This window comes from Python bivittatus, unplaced genomic scaffold (assembly GCF_059951505.1).
Source record: "Python bivittatus isolate LINGU-HERP-01145 unplaced genomic scaffold, Pbiv_v1 ctg000020_np1212, whole genome shotgun sequence".
In the NCBI taxonomy this organism is placed as follows: domain Eukaryota; kingdom Metazoa; phylum Chordata; class Lepidosauria; order Squamata; family Pythonidae; genus Python; species Python bivittatus.
This window is the reverse complement of record NW_028277030.1, coordinates 94,415,799-94,436,288: the sequence shown is the minus strand read 5'-3', so window position 1 is coordinate 94,436,288 and position 20,490 is coordinate 94,415,799. Positions and strand designations below refer to the sequence as shown.

The window sequence follows — 20,490 nt, the reverse complement described above, 5'->3', positions numbered from 1 at the left end:
TTATTCACTATTCCTCTCCATACCTTTCTATTCTTGCTTAAGTATCCTTGCTCAAATACATTATTTTGTATCCTACACTCTGGAAGGATTTTTACCTTCTTCTGTATAATATTCTTTTGAATATTTGAATAGTCCTATCATACTCCCTCTTGATTCACCTTTTCTCAATGTTAAGCATATCCAATTCTTTCAATCACAGGAGTTAGTTCCTAGTACCTTATTATCCTCACTGTTGTTGCTTGAACTGGTTTCAGTTTCTCTGGATCCTTCTTAAAGTGTGATGTCCAGACTTGGACATAGCACTCATGGAGAATAAAGATGAACTCTTACTTCCTGTGATTTGGAACTTACAGTTCTGTTGAAGCACCCTAATATTAAACATCTCTTTTTTCACATCTATATCACATTGGTCTGCAATCTACTCTTATTCCAATACTTTTTTCATAAATACTGTTTATCAAGCCAAGTATCATATTTCCCATTTGCATGAATTTGATTTCTTTTACCATAGCCATGTTTACATTGTCTGAAAATTTGATAAGGATATCCTTCACCTCTTGATTCAAGCCATTAATAAAAATGTTGAAAGGGACAGAACCCCAAAGTGAACTATTTAATATATGACTCCAGTCTGATGAGGAGCTATTAATGAATACTCTTTCAGTATAATTTTCAAGCCAGCTGTACATCCATTTAATTACCATGCCACCCAGCCCATGTTTAACTTGCTAACCAGAATGTCATGTACTTTGGTTAAATCAAGATATATTATTTCTGTATTATTCCCACAATCTACTATAGAAGCTAATCAAAATTAAAACAAGACATGTTTTAAAAAATTAAAAACAAAATTAGTCTGCTAAGTCATGTTCTTGACAAATTCATGAGGAATCCAGGCATTTAGCACATTACAGATTAATGCTCTTAAAATCTGTTCTAGAATATTACCAAGTATTAATGTAAAACTGATTTACCCATAATTCCCTTAATATTTCTTTTTTCCCTTTTTGAAGATAGACAAAATTTAGTATCCTCTAGTTGTCTGACACTTCATTAAATGTTCTTCTTGTGAGGGCATTAAGAGCTTGGTAAAGATGATTTGATATAAATCAAGAAAAAGTGAAAGGATTTTAGCTAGAATTCCTTATACTCGATACTGTAGTCATCTTTGGGGTTGTAGAGACTAAGGCTGACAGGGGATATATAATTACCATTTAAGTTTTTGTCACTAATAATTACCAAAGTCACGCATGTGAGATAGGCAGCTATATAAATTTAAATAAACTTTTTAACTTAAATGAAATTATATCAGGGTAAGAACACTTAAAGTAAACCCTCTTTTTTCAAAAGCTAGCTTAAGTATATTGTGGAAAGTTAAAACAAAATAAAACAAAGCTTGGAATGGTAGGGCGATAGAACTATACTACTTTACATGTCTGGATATTCACTGAAGAAAAGTATGATCTAATTTACACTGTACTAGATTTTCAAAAAAAACTAGCAACTGATTACCAAGTACCATAATCCCATAAATAATACCATCTCCTGATTTGCAATATTGTAGAAGCTATGCTTAATGTAATGCTCCAACTTTTAAAATCAAAATCAACCATAACAACTTGCGCTCATATTTGCTTTGTCTTTTGTTTATGTTAATAAAGTTACACCTATCTCACAATAAGAGTATATGACTATTGAAGGGACTATGGGAAACTGTTCTTTATAAACATATACAATCTGAGCATTCGACCTGCTAGAGAATCATACTTATGCCACAGTTCGTTCAAATGTATAATTTTTTTTGGGAGGGGTGGCTCTGTTAACCATTTTGCTTGATCACAAAAAAACCTCCACAATACCTGGTACTTATCTTGCATTAAAATTTCGCATAGAAATCAAATTTAAAATGTTTTGTCAATTGTTGCTTATGAAGGCAAGTATTAAAAAGTTACATAGCTAGTTCAGCTTTCGAAAGAAAATTACTTTTGTTAAAATACAAGATGCAAAATAAGCATAACACTTCTAAATAATCTAATATTTAAACATTACTTTATATATTCATTTTCCACCTTGTAAAATAAATTCTAATTCCTAGGAGTCTTAACATTTCATTTTAACTCTAGTCATCAAATAATATACCACATGTAAAGAAAGCCACAAATATTGAGTGATTGTTTTAGAAATGTAAGGATTAGCATTTATGAGAAAAGATGAAAACAAGATAGGTCAAGTCTGAAATCTATTCCTTGCAGATGGCATAGAATATATTACAATCAAATAGACAACAATGAAAAACAGCTTCAAAGAAACAGTTAAAAGGATAAAGAAGTTCTCAGTCCAACATAAGCAAAAACAGCTCTCATAGAAATAAGTCTGATGCACTGAGAGAGAGCAGAAAGAGTGATTTCTCATAATGGGAAGAAAGGATTCTTTTGAAAAAATAATTGAAAAATGTTGCTTTTAATGGAAATCTGAGAAGATGAGGAAATCACAAGCTGTTGTCCTCTTAATGCTAGAAAAATTAGAGATTAAAAAAGACTGTTGTTTTAGCATCTGCTCATTTAGAACTTTATCTGAATTACATAGAATTATGTAGTCTATGCAGCCATTTTGCTTTTTACAATAACAGAATATATAATAACCACCACCCAGGTAAATACAGTAAGCTATATATTAAACATCTTCATGAAAATTTAGTCAGCTGGAGGGTGCAGACAGTATTCTGGTAGAGGAGCACACCAGATTTTACATAGGAAGATCAATGTTCAAACAGGGTATTGTCTTGGTTTTTTTTTTTTTTAATGTATTGCCTGCCCTCAGATATTCTTTACGTTGCCTCTATTGATTTAAATGTAGCAATCTTATTTCAACTCCAAGAGATAGGCTTTAGGCAAGATTGGCTACTCCTTTACAGATCAGTATCTTCTTCACTTGATTAAATGTTTACATGAAATATTATAATGCATATCTGTTACAATATCTCAGGTTTTCTGTCCTCCCTAACTCCTATCCAAAAAGGGGTGAAATAAGGATGTACAGGTAGTCCCCAGTTTAAGACCAAGTTCTGTTCCCAAGGTCTGCCCTTAAGTTCAATTTGTATGTAAGCTGGAACAGTATTATTGTATAATTAACTCAAACCATTGTGTATTTAACTCAAATCATTGTGTATTTAACTTGAATTTTGCTACAATAGGCTCTGTTCTTAACTATGGGTCATCTGTAACCCAAGCGTTTTTAACCCAGGGACTAACTGTATCTTGACTCCCCATTTTGTAAATTAATTATTTTGTTCAAGCTTTGACAAAATCTGAGTTTCATCCTCCAAAGTTGGCCAATAGAACTGATTTGGTTTTTCTATATGCTGATGATGCAGCTATCCTCTCTATAGTTCAAATGGGCTTGAGACAGAACCTCTAAGCCCTTGTCTCTTACAGTATTGTAGTAATACTGTATAATACTGATAATAAATTACAATAAATCAGTGGTAGTCTTTTTCCCAAAAAGCTCACCATTCACCATCAAACACAGAAAATATATTGTTTCTGTATTGGTCAAATTAAGGTATTTAAATATCTCCTTCAGCAACAATTATGCACCCCCATGATAAATACCTTCAAAGTATTTGAAGGTCATTTTCTATTCAGCACACAGATCTGCAATTACCAAGACTCAAGCCCTCCAGAAGCTGTCCAGCCCAAATTTTTAAGAGCCTTGTTACAAACTCCAAAGTGTCATCTCCTTAATTCTCTGCTAAAACTGAAAGCTAATTTTTACTGAGGTTCATACATGGCTCTGTCACCTCAATTTCCAGCTCAAATTAGTCAACTTCCTAGTACCAATTATCCTACAAGATAACTTTGTAAGGGAAAAAGATACTGAATCAGTCTTAAAATTTTGCAGCTTATCTTATCAATATTTGAGTTTGCTTAGCCACAACAGACCTTGTTGGAACTAGAGCAACTTGTCCTCAACAATCTCTAGAGGGATCTGAGTACAAGCCCCATCTTGTATGGAGCGGGCTTGCTTGGAAGACCCTTTTCCCATGCTAATTATTTAGCCAACATTTTATGTCCTGTGAGCCTTTACACTTACCTGATTTCTACCCTTCACATACTGGAAGTTTCAGAAATATTCTTGTCCAAAAGCAGAGGAAATAAGATTTTTCACCTACAATATGTTTTTCCATTGACTTTTTATACGGCCAGCATGCTAATCTAATAACACTCATCCTAACTAATAGCTATGGTAAGTCAGAAGAGGAGGCTATTCTCATCCTTTTAGCCAACAAGTATTCTGCAATCTCTAGAAGAATTACTAAATTTTGTTCAATTGTCACTGAAGTTAGTATTTAATATTATAGTTATACTGTTGATGTATTAGAGATATATCTTCTGCTTAAATTCATTTTCTTGTTTCTCTGCATGATTCTAAATATTTGTGTTTGACTATAAATAAATAACTAACCAACCCGCCTAATACAAATAGTATTTTATATACATAGATATCCATAATACTATTTCTTTTTGAGGTAAGCAAAATTACCCAACCAAAGAGAGATAATAAGAAACCGTAAACATTGCCACATCTTTGCAGTCTAGTCATATGTAAGTGAGTGTTTTGAGATACAACATTGTACATTACGTTTCCTGGTGCCTTACAAATATTTCCTAACCATTACACCATTTTAGGCTCTGATGACATTGCCAAATATGAGCAGAAAGGCTTACAACTGAATGGTATTTTTGTTTTATTCTTCAAAACAGCATTTATATGCCTATCAATAGGAGCATATATTTATGTACGATTTTTAATGAAACACACACATAAGCTTTTTTAAGTCTTGTCAGTTTTGCTAAAAATTAAACAAGGATTATAATAGCAACTGTTGTTCGGGAGATGAAAGCAGGATAAAACCGTAACTGAATCATGCCATGTCTGTTAATAACCAAAGAGACACTTTCTCTAGGGAAAAGATTAAAGCATGGAAAAACTGTTCAGTTTTCATCTACCATTTAAGATTTTGGTAGGAGGCATCTTGTCAAATGAAAAAAGCATTCTTAAAGGCTAAAATCATACCTTTCTGCTGGGTCTTTAATTAAAAAACTTGATAAAGGAAATCCAGAACACCATTGCTGGCTTTCACGCATGCAGAACAATAGTAAGATAATGCTAAGTGCTTAAAGCAAAATATAAATAATTCAAATAACTTAGCAGCATACCTTAAGGAAAAAGATATTTTGAAGATAATATAATGAGAAATCTTTAACAGAAACATGAATAGGTGTATTAGAAGTCATTTAGCTTTTTGAAGAAGTCAATTAAAGACAATAGTAGAAGTCAGAACTCTCTGGAACAACACAGAAGATGAATCATATGGGAAAAGAGGACTATAAAACAGAAAAATGCAGAATCAGATGAATTCTGGCAGTTCAAAGGATTAGACTATATAAGACTGGATAAAAGAGAAGATAATAGAGAACATCACTTTAAGGGATGTCAGAAGAGAGAAGAGGAAACATTAAAGAAAGCAGATAACAGAAAAAAGGATTGCAATGAAAAATGAAAGGCAAGAAGAGTAACTACAATGTCAGAGAAAGCCCTTCTCTCAAATCCTTGCCAGAACCTCAATGTACAGGAATCAAGCAGAGCTCTGGGGGTAGAGCTCTACTTCTAAAATTACTTCCTGTCAAGGGGTACTGAAATTGCTCTCATTTTGCCAGCAGATTGTATTCTGGTAGGCTTTAGGCTTCTGATATACTGCCCCATACCCTAGAAAAGCCTCCCTCAGATACCCTGGTCCACCTCCCATCATCCGCTTCAGCCAGCAAAACAGGGATGTTGGTAATTGCACCTCACAGAGTTGTATGGCACTAGGTTGGGAATGAAAAATAAATTAAATCAAAATACTTTTAATAAATAAAGTTTTAGGGGAAACAAATAAAACATTTGATCTAACTTAACTATGATCACTAGTTCAGGATCTGCAGTTGGAAATGGCCAGATAAACAATTTTCATATATACTTCTTTTTCTCCCATCATAAAATAGTGGATTGCTGTTGAGAAAAAAGACAGAAGTGAATGATTGCCTATGTAAATGAAGTTGACAAAAGAGATTTGATTTCTGGAACCATGATCTGAGTTATCTAGATGATGGACAGTGGAAAATACATGGACCACCAAAGGACTGATGAAATGTGTTTGGCCAACGCAAGGTAGATTGATCAGGAGGTCTTTAAATTTGAATCTTAAAGACGAAGAGGGCTTGGTAACAAAAACACCGAACCAAAAATCTTAAATTAAGACTTACATTTTACAAAGAGATGTGGAAGTATTACTGCAATGAAGCCTATTAAATACTCAGTGAAAAACCAGAAATAATATTGACTTATAAACTAAATGCTCTTTAATGTCTGTATACAAATGTTCAGAATCAAAGGATTAACAATAAGGAAATAAAAAGAACTAGTCTGAATTCTTAGGAAGGCAAATATGGTTTAACATGCTTAGATCTGATGGGATGTCTCCTTTGATAGGAAGATAGCAACTAAAATATACAATTTGCTGAAAAAGACCAGAAGCAATAAAAGTGACAAGGAATTGCATTATACATTAAAAGAATTGACACTTGTTCATAAATTCAAGAGAATGAGTCTGGCAATGCTCTAGAGAGCATCTCAAAGTAAGTAGAAAAACTACTATTGTTATGTCTACAATCAAACACAGCAACAAAAGAGAAGATGTGTATGACACTTTCCAAAAGCTAACTGCAGATCTTTTAAATAGGCATGAAGTTGTAGTGATGAGAGATTTTAATTATCACAATGTAGTTGGGAGACAAATTGTACTAAATATGACAACCGTGGAGCTGTAGAAAAGTTGTCAGAAAAGCTGAACTTCAGAGTAAGCTTTGGCAAAGAACAAGAAAAGGACTTTGTTAAATATATTTAAATAAAAGATAAAATAATCAGTATACTTCAATTAAGATGACAAAACTCTAACAGGTAACCAAAAAATGTTTTCTCCAATAACAGGATATGTGTTCCACAGGGTAATTATGAAGTGCAGAATGAAGGGGCACAAATCAAATTTGAGATTGATAGAAACTATTTAAATTGTCAGATAAATTGCATCTAAGGACTAAAAGTAATTTCACATGATCTGGCCAAACCTTAATATATTAACTTTGAAAAATCCTGGAGAATGGGTGAATTGCCAGACAATTGGTAAATGTTGTCCCTATTGAAAAGAGGAAATAATTTTAGATCAGTCACTCTGACAACAATAACTGGGAAGATTCTAGAGTAGACCCTAAAGAGATCAATCTAAATGCACTCTAACAGTAATGTGAGAAATACTAGCATGTATTTGTCAATAATAAGCCTTGGCAGACTAACCCTAACTCATTTTTATTGGGTACTTCCTTAGTAGATTGTAGGAATTACAACATATACATTTCAGCAAAGCATTTCAGAAAATATGCCACAACTGGACTGAGTTATCACAGAGGATGCTACAAAGTTCAGTCTTGGGTTCTATATACTTTAACATTTGAATAGTTTTAATAGTTTGATTTAGGGAATCCTTATAAAATTTGAAAACAGCACAAAATCAGATAGGATAGCTAATATTCTAGAAGGGAAAAATAAAATTCAAAACCATTCCAATAGGTTTGAAATATGGGCTGAAAAAATCAGAATGAATTAAGTAGAGAAATGTAAAGTTCTTCACTTAGGGCTAGGTATAGGATGGAAGATAATTGACTTGGTAACTGTATTTGTTAATAAGGTCTTAGAATAATAGCTGATAACTGGAAAACTCCACAGTGTAATATGATTGCAAAAAAACCTGAATTAACTTCAGGCCACATCAACAGGAATACAGTTTCAAATCATAGGAATTATGGTTTAATTTTATTCTGCATTAGTCAAACTCCAATTTGAGTATTGTAACCAATTTTAGAGACTACTCTTGAAGAAGAAATCAGCCAGATTAGAGCAGGTTAACAGAAGAGCAGTGATGACCAGAAAAGTATCAGGGAACTAGAAATTAAGTCCTATGAAGACTACCCTATTTTAAGTCTACAGCTTTCCTTACTTATAGTACAAGTACTGTTAGAGAAGCATTAATTGTGCATGGAAAAGATGCAAGATGTCATCTATGTTATTTCCAAGAAAAGTTTGAAACATAGTTGCGACTACATAATTGTATAGGTAGTGAAGGGATCAAATAAAATTAATTAAATGAACAAATAAAATGTTACTCAAAAATTGATGTTCCCAAATGAACAAGTACAGTTTAATATTTGAAATTTAACATTTTTATGTCCAAGAAACCTTTTCAAGTGTGAATTTATACACAAGAAAATTGAAAACACAAGGAGAAACTAGAATCAATAATCAACTTCATATATTATCCATGTGGTGATCTTCTACATACAGGAGCAGGAGCTCGGTTGCATTGCTGACCTTGCCTCCAGTATCTGAACAAGAATCCCAACATGCAAATAGCTTCTTACACTTCTGAGTTTCTCCAGGCATTTAACCTGGCTGTGTGATGTTAGAAGTAAAGGGCCAGTTGGATAACTTCAGCTCTATATAAAAATCTCATGAGCAGGATAGCACAGAGTAGTAATTCAGTTCCACTTGGATCACAGACACCTAGGCTTAATCTAGAGAAGAAACACTGAATGCCTTTGGAATCCATTCTCACCTTAGTTTATTAAACAGATCTGGAGGAAAAGTAGGAGACAAATATTGGAAATAAAATTTTATGTAAGTGTACTTTTAAAGCATAAGTATGAAAATATTACTACTGGTGGCACTAAGATGCTATAAAGATGACAGAGCAACACTTTCCAAGCAGAAGTCTACCAACGGAGAGCCAGTTTGGTGTACTGGTTAAAGTGCTGGCCCAGAAACCAGGAGACTGTGAGTTCTAGGCCTCCTTTAGGCATGAAAGCCAGCTGGGTGACTTTGGGCCAGTCACTCTCTCTCAGCCCAATCCACCTCACAGGGTTGTTGTTGTAGGGAAAATAGGAGGCAAGAATATTAGGTATGTTTGCCACCCTGAGTTGACCAAAATAAATAAAGTTTTTTTTTTTAAAAAAAGGCAGGATAAAAATTGAATAACAACAACAACAACAACTGTAGGTAGAACATCCTTTCATATTTTAAATTCTACAAGTGATAACAGCACCTGGTTTTTGGATACTGTATTTCATGCTCAATCTTATGTAACTTAGAAAATTTAGTAAATTCAGAATAATTTTAATCTGCTTTTCTGGGACTATATTTTCAGAGGGTACATATTTCTCTTTACTTGAGTTGGTTTCTATTAATCATTTTTACCAAGTAAAATAGTTTCAATTATTTCTACCTTTGTTAACGTAACAGCTGCCCGGCTGATTCCTTTTCTGTTCTCCATGTATTTCTCAAATACATGTGATGACCAACAATTATTTGCTTGCTTTTTCCCATGAAGCTTTGTGAACACAGCTTAATACATCCTGAACACAGCTTAATACATTTTCTACACATCAGAGGACCCATCTAAAGGTGTGCTGATTCTCTCAGAAATCTAAGACAGTAACCCTGTAAACATATTGCTTTAATATCTGTCTCATTTTTCCTTCATTCCTTCCTGATCGTAAACTCCCTTGCCTGATTTTTTTAGAAGGTTAAATGTTTACAATATTTTGTACACTTTCTATAGACCTCATAATGATATTATCTCAATATGATTTTTTCTCATAATCAGTATAGCTCCTTTTGAAATATTTTCATAACACACATACATGTCTAAAATATTATTTTAAATCTATGTTACACATCTCAAAGATTTGCAAGGATCCAATCCATTTATGAGATCTACTTGTGCAACTGGAGTTATACTGCCACCTGTGCACCAGCTGCAAAAATCCTTATGAAAAAGAAATCCACCACATATAAGCACCCCTCCTCCCTATTTCCTGATCAGAAGTGTGTTGTCTATATAGAACATATGCTCCCTCTGCAGCTGCTGTGGGCATAGTAAGAGCTTTCGTTCACATTCAGCCATCCTAAAGCCAACTAGAAAGGACAAAATCAAAATCCGAAGTTCTACTCATTTTGCAGTACAGTTGGCTTCCTATAACATGCCTCTGAACTTTAGCCAAATGCTTCTACAAGTGGAAGTTGCCAAGAACCGACAGGAAGACACTAATTTAAAAGCCTGAATGAAGGAAAAATGTAACAAATATCTATACAGAAAGAATAGTAGCAGCCAATAATATTAGAATTAATAACTAAAGCACGCAAACATGTGAGAAATTAATTTGAAAGTACGAATGCTTACTGTAAAATGTAAATGCAAGATTTCTCCTAAAAAAATGAAGTATGTTGTCCAAGTGAAGTGAACTACACAAATAGTAATATAAACTGCCAAGCTGACCAAAAAAAAACCTCTTTGTTACTTGCCAGATATCTAAAATGCTCAATGAAAGAGAAGCAACTGAAGTTGTCTAAATACAAAGGAAACAATTCAAAAATGCACAGAATAAGAAAATTTAATAACCTTATTGATGCATTACTTCTTATAATATCTCATTACACTGTAAAAGTTGAGACTGATATTGAAACAAAGTATTCAGTTTGTTTATCTGTAATAATTTCTTGGGAATTCAACTAAAATCTTACTTGCAAATACTGTAATCCAATGTTGAAATCATAACCTAATAAGTGTATGTATTATACCTTTTTAACATAGGACATATTGGATTTTTGATCAACCTATCACATACTCTGAAAAAGCAGGGCAATTTCACAATGAATGGAAAGGAAGTTAGGTTTCCTGATACTAGTATTTTCATGGTCTAGTACGAGGACATGCAAATGTGAGATAAACTAGAGTTCTTGAGCTCTTATCTAAAAAGATTAATGTAATATAGATGCCCAGGTGCTGAGTTCAGTTGTAAAAAGTTCACATTCAAATACTCATTTGGTTAAGAAATTTCCTGTCTGGCTTTTGGCAAATCACCAAAGCACCCCGGGTTGATGTTTTCCCTTTAAGATTTTTCCCAGGGACAAACTGAGAGTGAATCTCAGACTCACACACTCTTTTCCTACTCCCCTCATTAATACACATATCTCAAAATATTTCTTTTCTCAGCAGTGAGAGGTGTAATACTAAATTTAAAGCCTACTCTTAAACTTTCTGTGGGGAAAACAGTATCAGAAATTCAACATACACCTTCCATCTCAATCTAGCCCATTTTCTGCTGCTGCTTTGATGCTAACAGCCATCTGTCAACCTTTGAAGGACATGCTACAAATACTACTGACGTTTATAAACTCAAGTCATACCACACAAATACCACACATACCACACTTGGATAAAAACTTGCCAGTCACATTCAAACTATGAACGAGAATTTTCCATTATGCTATTTTTTATTAAATTCTCCCTATAAGTGACAATACCATAATCAAGCAATATGTTCAAGATTCATAATTCCACTACAGATTGCAAGCCTATTATTGTGTAATATGTGAATAAAATCTATTGAACTCAATGAAACTATTTACTAAACAGACATCCAAAGGACTGCACTGTTAAACCCATCTTTTTTTCTTTTTTTTTCTTTTCTTTTTTTGGTGCCGAGTCAGTGTTGACTCCTGCCAACTGCAGTTACCTTGGCAAGATTTCAGAAGTGGTTTGCCATTGCCTGCTTCCTAGGGTTGAGAGTGACTGACTGGTCCAAAGTCACCCAGTTGGCTTTGTGCCTAAGGTGGGACTAGAACTCAGGGTCTCCTGGTTTCTAGCCTAATGACTTAACCACACCAAACTGACTCTCAAACCCATCTATAATCCATCTATATTTTCTTATTCACAGAAAGCTTATTCAATTGTTTGAGGCTTAAGAAACAAATGAGGGGAGAGTTGAACAACAGTGAGCGAGCAGATTCTGTCCCTACATTCCCATCCCATTCACTCTTCATACTGCACATTGAGGATAAACTCCTAAAGAAGACAGCCCTCTATATTCAGGTAATCTTTTCAGACAATTTGGAATCCTGAAAAACAATTATTCTGAATTTCTGGTGGAATATTCATGGATAGAAAAAGCTTCATGTTACCAAATTCTCAAAATATGGAAGACAACTGGGGCAGCAATGTAGGGAAGCATAATTTGCATGTTAATCTTTGCTCTTCCTGTATGTTCATTAAAATCTGAAGCAAATGCCTAACAAGAGATATAAATAATAGTAATATGATTATTAAAATCAGTAAAACTCTGTGTTCTACTGTACCTTTTGATAAACTACAGAGCACACTAGGTCTTTAACAACAGATAGGGAGATATCTTGAGCCTCAATTGTAACTGTTTCTCGAGTGAGACCAATCTGCAGCAAAAAGGAGATTCCATGTACAGATCCTCTGGAGTTGGTGAGGCTTTGTGTGCTGAAGCTGCCATTGGAAAGTCGGCCTGAGAGTCCAGATTGCGGACTTGAGGATAAAGATGGGGTAGGTGGAGCAGCAGCATGGGACACAGATGGGGAAAACTTCTGTAAGGATGGAGGAGAAGATTCGTTTGATGACATCTGACTTGATTTAAATCCACCAAGACCTGTCCAATATACACAAAAAAAATTCTTTCCCTGCAATGTTGCAAGTACAATCTCACATTTCCTTTTATGGTTCAAGGAAACATCCTCTTGTCTAAGTCATCTTCACTCTCCTTTTCATTCTGTGCATGCTGATGATTACAAATTTGGCTAGAAGTTATTTTAAAGAAAGGCCCTCTTTGCACAGCTGATGTCAAAAATGCTTTGTCTTTAGCACCACATCCAGATGTTGGGAGAGGCTTACATCATTATGGAATTGTTCGCTTCAGAAACAGACATAGACAATGTTTTTTCACAAAGGATCTGCATTTCTATGCTTTTGAGACAACTGTAGAGTTGGTTTTGTGTGTGGAGAGAGTGGTATCAAATTGCCCCACTTAGAAACAGTGCGCTTCACAGTTCAACACATGAACAGTTATAATGAATGTTAATATGTGGTCAGTTTTTTAAAGATATGATTAGTGTCTCAGGTCATAAGTACTGCCCTGAATAAAGCTATTCTGTTTTCAGGAATTCTTGTATCGTTTATCAACGATGAGAAAAGAGAGAACGTTAATTATCTCCAAGTTTTCATATTCTGGAAAATGTTCATCTTTTAAAAGGAAAAAACAAAATTTGTACTAAAATGTGTATACCAAACAGAAGTGTTGAGTTCACACTGATGGTCTGCAGCATTCTCAACTGCTATGAACTGCCTAGAGAAAGAAAAGATAACATGTTATATCACATATATTAGGAATGTTACATAATCTTCACTCCAGTTAAAACCAGAAATACTACATTCACTAGTGTTCATGTCACAATTTCTGCTTTCATTTTATTGGGAAAAAAATTACCTTTATCCTTGTATCCTTTATGGAAGGACCAAAGTGTGGTACCACTTATGCAAGCTCTTCTATCCTTGATATCTTCATTTAAAGGGATCATTTATCAAGGCACCTGAAAGAGCTCTGCCTGGAAGGTTGCTGGTAGTTACCCTGAACTAGATGGGTAAACAATCTGACATAGGTCAACTTTCTTTATATATTAAAGCAATAAAGTGAACTTTAAGTCTCCTTGATTCAGTGATCATAGAAAGTTATAGAAAAAGTAATTTAGGAGAATTTAGAAATAACTCTATTCCCAAAACAAGAGCAGGAATGAATATTTGGAACACAGATACAAAGTAGGTACATTTTGTGCAGTAAAGCTACACTTTCCTGCAACTACAGGAAACACAAACACAATATACTTTAAAAAGTGCAATGTGTTGGCATTTTTGATCACATGCAGTTATCAATCCTCAACAGTTCTCCAACTGGAAAAAAGCTATGTCAGCTTTTCATTTAAATGGATGCTCTCATGAAATGTTATACATAGAAAAAGCTATTTACAAAAGGAAATAAAACGATCATATGATAGCTTGTGGGGGGAGACTACAGGAGTTGGCAGGAAACTTTATTTGCTTGCTTGCTTTCTTGTACTGTATATGTTTTGTGCATGGTTTGTTCACCAAGAAGCCATTTGATGGGAGTGCCCAAATTCTCAAAATTCCAAATATGCCATTGACCCAAAAAGCCTGGGAATCTCTGCCCTAACCATTATCTTCTACTGCAATTTAGTTACTAGTCCCTATAGTAAGTACTGTGATGGATTCAAAACAGGGTGAGGTATGATTTAAATCAAATCAATTTAAATCATGGCTTAAATCATTATGAAAACTTAATTATTTAAATTACAATTTAGTCACTAGCCAAAAATATATTTTATTTAAATGTAATTATATTTTATTTGTAATAATCATTTCTAGTAAAAGTGCTTTCCCATTTATGAATATAATCAGAATACAAACACTTTAATACTAAAGAGGAGAGATTTCATTTTTAGAAGAAACATACAATATAAAGAATTTTTTTTCAGATTTTCATCGAATAATGGATGGTCTTACTACCAAGCAAATGTATATATACATGTGAAAATATTAGAACTGAACCCACTCCAGTTCAATTTATTGTTATGAACATCTGGACAATATTTTTGTTATAAAATGCTAGGAGAACAAGCATCACCAGTTTTTAAATTGTGCTAATATGACTGTTGGTTCTGGCTAGTTTTCTTTAATTAAAAACAAACTACTGTTTAAACAAAAACATGCAGTTGTGTTTTACAATTAACTATTTTATAAATTCTCAATTGTTGATCTTTGTCCTTATACTTTAGAAAGAGGACAGTTATTACATTTGTTAACTTATCTTCTTAGGAACAAATAAAATATAATAATGAAGTTCTGATCATACATTAAACCTATACTGATTTTATGGAGCATTTTACATTGATTTCGATTGCAGAAGGCCAATTTAAATCTTCAAGAGCTTAAAAAGTTTAGGTTGTTCAAGAGATACATAACAGAGGAATGTTTACATAAAGCATCATATAAAAAAGATGGAAGAGCATCTCCCCCAGAGATGTGTATAAACTCCACCTTGATGTTATTTAAAAAAAACTGTTTCCCCTGGCCTTAGGTTAGAGTAGGAAGCAAGCCCGTATAGGATATTATGTGTTAGTTTCAACCTGTTCTCAATTTGATAATAAACAATTTTGGTTCTGATTTTGAAAATGCATTCTCAAATTTATATTTCAAAAACTGTGCAGTGACCACAATCTTCCAAGAAGTAACATATTAGGGTTAGGGCTAAAGTATTTAATAAAATGTTGAAACTGCAGAAATAAATGGAATGAAACACCATTTGCACATTCAGAACATACAGCTCTTGAACATAATCAAGAAGCCTATATTATTCTAACAGAACCCACTCATGACTTATAGAATGTTGTCTTCCAACCTTGAGAAAATGCTTGAAAAAAAGCCTGTATGTGAATGAAACTCACATTGATTCCTAAACATAACTTGCCATTCTACTTGTTTATTCAATACCAAAGTTGCAATTCTAAACAAGATTATTTCAGAGTAAGTTGCATTGTGTTAAATGCATGGAAATGTATTATAGGATCTTTTTTATTTATTTACACTATTGTATACATCCTCTCAGTCATTTAAAATGTATTTCTCTTGACACTAGTAACAGAAATAGGTGCTCTTTTCAGATAAAAGAGTTCATTCATTCAAGGGAAACCAAACACATTATTGCTTTATAAGATAAAAATTTTGCATAGTAGTATTTTCTTAGAAATATCATTCCTTTGAGAGGTAAAGAAATATAGAACAGATATATCAAACTCAAACCATTTATCCAATTATTTTATTTACTTACAGTGGATTTCACCCAGATGTAATCATACTTTGTCCTATTGTTTTAATGAGTCTACTCTAAGCATGACTAAATCTGGATCCAGTTCAATGTTAGAACAAGATTCTCCTTAGTGGATTAAGCAACAAAGTTACATAACTTTAACACAAACAGAACCAAAGACAAGATAGCAAATTTAGACTTCCTTAAAGTGTTCATAAACTAATAAAAATTATTACGTTTTCAAGGTCTCTACAATATGTCACATTCTCCATAAAATACAATTACAGAAAGTGGTTCCTAGAAAAACATACTTATTTGAGTGCCAGTGAGAGCTTCAACAAATAAAGAGGCTAGCCAACATTACAAATTTCAGTAAGGTTTATCTTCCTGTAATAATTACTGCATACTGTTTACACAGTGCTGAACAACCTAGAATAAATATATCCTGACCATATATCCTGACCAATTAAGAACATCATGAAAAAATGCTACTTGACCAAAACAGAGATAAATTTCAGGAGAAACATTCTAAATTGAAGAAAGAGACAGCTAAGGAGGCTGCAATAATCTACATGAGAGGTCCAAGTCATAGGTGATGTTTTAGTAATTCATATAAAAATTATAACAACATAAACATAACAGCACTAACACATTGCTTGTGTCAATGCTAGTTCTGTATACTGTAAAATGAACAACATAAGAAAAAATGGATTCACTTAAATTAACTATTGTACAATGACACTTTAAAAAAACTATTTCAGGTTATATAATTAAATGATGTTTGCCTCAATAAGTTTTGGGAAAGAAATTCTCAAGTATAAGGGACAAAAAAAGTGTATTAAGCTAACAAAGAAAAAAATTAAAAGTTTGGTCAAGAAAAATTGCTTTTATTTTTATTTTATTTATATCTTGCTTTCTTCTCTGGCAAGCTCAAAGGATGCTGAACATTAAGAATCCACATTGCAGAACATTACCTTCCAGATATTAAAAGTTTAGAGCTAATCCTTATACATGTTGATGGAATGTGAAAGGAACAGCCACTCTAGTCATATTACAACTTCAATTTAAAAATGTCTCTTCCACATGCAAAATTGCAGTAGCAGCAAAATTAAATTCAGAAAAAAATATCTTGCACATTCTTCTTAATAGCCATTTCCACTGACATGTCTTCAAAACTAAATCATTGGTAGTTAAACAGATAAACTCCAAATGATCAGTTTCATGTTGGAACTCTTAAAACCTAACCCTTTCACTGCCAACCAGTTAAATATTCTATTTTTGCCTCTTCTGGGTCCAAGAATCTGAAGCAGACTTCCATATTTTCACTTTCCATGCTTCTGTTCTGGTGGAAACAACAAGCCCCCACCTTTATCTTAATCCTATCTTAATCCTACAGCATAAAGAGCAGTATGAACTATAATCACATTGTAGTTATACTATGATTTCCTCTGCAGTCCAAGGTTGAAAGGAAGGCTGATATTGTTTGGCTGCTGAAATATCTCAACTGCACAAAGGGCAAATTGGCAAGCTCCTTGGTAGCCACACTTCAGGGAAGAAAGGTATGGAACTACAACTAAAAAGTTGCCAAACCAGCAATAGGAGAGGATAACCACAATGCTTTCAAAGTTTGTTGGCTTTTTAAGTTCTCCCTAATTTTCAAGATCAAATTATATCCTTCTCAAACATCTAATGTATGCTGTGGTCTCTTATCTGCTCTAAGAAGAGAGATTCTTTGGCAAAATGATGCAGATAAGAGAGTTTGTACAAACACAGCAGTGTATGTTTATTTGGAGGGAAGTTTGAATTCAGTTGAGCTCATTTTTGTTCTAGTTAAAAAACAGCAACCTTATCCATGTGAAGCTATCTGTAACACAGAGCGGTGTAACTGAGATGACTAACATACTTCATTAACATAATCAACTGAGATGCAGACCTTAAAATGTGAACTCACTTGTATCTGTATATGCTGAACTTCAAAGATTAAAAATGACTGAAAAATAAAGCAAGTGGAAAGTAGCTTGCAAGTCACTATTTTTCTCTTCACTATTCAATCTGCATCATTGCCCTAATCCTGTTAGCCTCTGGTAAAGCCAGGCTATCAGCAGTCACCAAGGGAAACGGCATTATCCCAACATAGTTTGTGGGTGTCAAGTATAAAGAAAAATCTCCTATCTGAACTGACTCATTCCATTCTCTATTGACACCTCCATTACTTCCCAATCAAACATTACCCACAGCTTTGTGGCTAACAACCACCACTCTATTATTATGAGATTACCATCATATTGCAAACATCCTTAATAAAAAGACTCTTAATTACACTTCCCCACCAAAAATTAAGCTGCAAGTTCATACACCACTTCCTCAAACTTAGAAGCATTGGTGTTATTATTTCCATCTAAATCAGCTACGCTATCATTGAAAGTTCCACAAATTGCACTTCAAAACACATTTATGAAGCACTAAGGCCTGGACTACAAACCTGCCCACTGCCCAACTGAAAACTGGCAGCGCATGGGGGAGAGAGAAAGAGAGAGAGAATCGTTCCAGGGCAACAACTTTACCAGTGCGTGTGAATACATCTTACAAATCTTTGCGCAAAGGCTGGTGGAGAGATCAGGTTCAGATGTCCTTTTTTTTCTATGGGTGTCTATGCACTGCGTAAAGAACACGCTTCCCTAATCGCTTCTAAGGTCTCGATCCCAGCTATCCTAAACTAGAAGAAACTTCCGTCAGAAAGGGAGTTGGTTCTCTTCAGCAGCCAACTCTTCTTGGAAGCATCCTTACGGGGAGGGGGGGCAAAGATGATGTGGCCTCAGACTCACCCGCCCCGCCGCAACTGGACGCGCCCGGGTCGGCCTGCTCCCCCCATGGTCACATCTGTCTTGAAGCGGCAGCCGCCGTTCTGGCTCAAAAGGTGAAGCGCCTCCGAGTCCGGACTCACCTCAAGCTCGCGCCTCACTCCGCTTCGCCTTTCCCCTCCCCTTCCCTCCCTCAGTACCGCGGGAAGGGCGGCACTACCGCCTCCTGGGGGACTGAAAGAACTTTCCATGTTATCACCCTCTGCTAGGTTTCCTTACCTCTGCCACCCATAACTCTTGACCACTCACTTGTGGCTTCGAGAAACTCCGTCTCCGCCCGGGACGGGGTGGTTTCACACACATCGTATTATCGCTGTTCCCACTTTTGAGCACATAGATACTTTCTTGCACCACAGACACAGACACACACACACACACACACACACACACACACACAGAAGTCTCAGCCGCCCCAGAAGAGATACGGGAGGGGGCGAGAAGCATGCTGGGAAGTGAAGTTTTCCCTCCCCCTGTTTCCACCCGAAATGAAAGACACCAAGAACTACAACGACCGCCAGGCCGTCGCGGCGGCGGGGTGGCAAGGTTGAGATGGCGCAGGCGCCAAGGCGGCGCTCCGAGTTTCCGTTACTTCTACTGCCTGTGGCAGTTGATGTTCTGAATCGCGAGCGGGGGGCAGGGAGCCTGGAAACGGGGAGAGCGGAGAAAGTCTTAGAAGGGGATTGAGGTAATAAATGTACAGGCGATGCAGGCGCCAAAGGAAAAAGAGGGGTTTCTTCTGCTGCTCTCTTTTTTTTTTTTTTTTAGAGCGGGAGGATGAATAAACTTTGAACTGACCGTCCGAGAGACGTCGCGAAGTTTTAATCTTTGGGTTCGGCTCTTTTAGTCGACCGTTCCATCTCTCGTCGGGCAGCCTTTCTCCGTGCCTCAGTCAAGTTATTTTGACAAGCCCCCTTGCTGCTCGGGAGCTCTTGGTGAAGAAAGCCAGAAAGTGGAGCTTCGCTTGTTCGTGTCCCAGATTCCAAGTGCATTTGATCATCACCTTCTCTCGAGACCGTACAGCAGATGCCTTTGCCCGCAGTGTCTTCATCTCTGAGGAGGATAATCCATTCCATTTATCATTCTGTAGGCCTCCAAAGCCTGCTGCTCTGGCGAGGTTTTTGTCTCCGCAGATCGCTTCATTGTTTTGTTTCCCTTTACAAGGAGATGGCTGTGTTTATATTTATGGTTTATTCAGTTAAGTCAATTTGCTGGAGTTGCATGACACATCGAACCATAAAAACAAACTGCTTGGGTTAGGTCCATCCACTATGCAAGGATGAAAAGTGGCTGATTAATTTGTGGGTTAGGGTGGCAGGGCAGCTCAGCCTAATGGAAAGGTTTTCAAAGTACACCTCTTACAATCTAGTGTTGATGAGCTGTATACTCCAAAGCCAAAACTGGCCCTCTACGTAGGCTGGATAATGGATCCTGCAAGGTGTGGAAGGATAAAGCAGTCTCTGATCTGTATCTGCTTACCTACTGATCCCAGATATGGCAGCAAATGTCCAATGGCAGTGTTAAGGTTGAAACTGATCAGCTACTATATAAGAAGCTGTGATGTGGGATTGCTGACACCTTGGTATTCTATGCACACAACAAAATATTTTGGGCTGGCCTGAACTCTGTCCAAAGTAATGATTAGAGAGAAGTCGGGTTCAAGCACTGATGAGCTTTCAGGCTGAATGGCTGTGGTCTAGTTTTTTGTTGTCCTGATATTTTGCCAGCAGAAGTGGAGATATTGCTAACATACATTTTGTTACTTCCCCAGATCAGCAGCTAGGTTCACACAGTGCACT

General features: G+C 35.4%; 1 protein-coding gene across 5 annotated transcripts in view; it reads right to left on the bottom strand.

Annotated features, from left to right (window-relative positions):
• The window catches only part of PRKD3 (protein kinase D3), a 51,960-nt gene extending 31,470 nt beyond the window's left edge, over positions 1–20,490 (bottom strand). For 2 of the 5 annotated variants that reach the window (XM_088144458.1, XM_025172577.2), the window contains exons 1-2: positions 18,914–20,490; positions 12,289–13,298 (exon numbers count right to left, since the gene is read on the bottom strand). In XM_088144458.1, the coding sequence (XP_088000584.1) occupies positions 12,289–12,579 (291 nt within the window). In that variant the 5' untranslated portion in view covers positions 12,580–13,298; positions 18,914–20,490. Of the gene's footprint in view, positions 1–12,288; positions 13,299–18,658; positions 18,814–18,913 lie in introns of those variants that run through there. The other 3 variants (XM_088144463.1, XM_025172578.2, XM_088144449.1) reach the window with 3 other exon arrangements.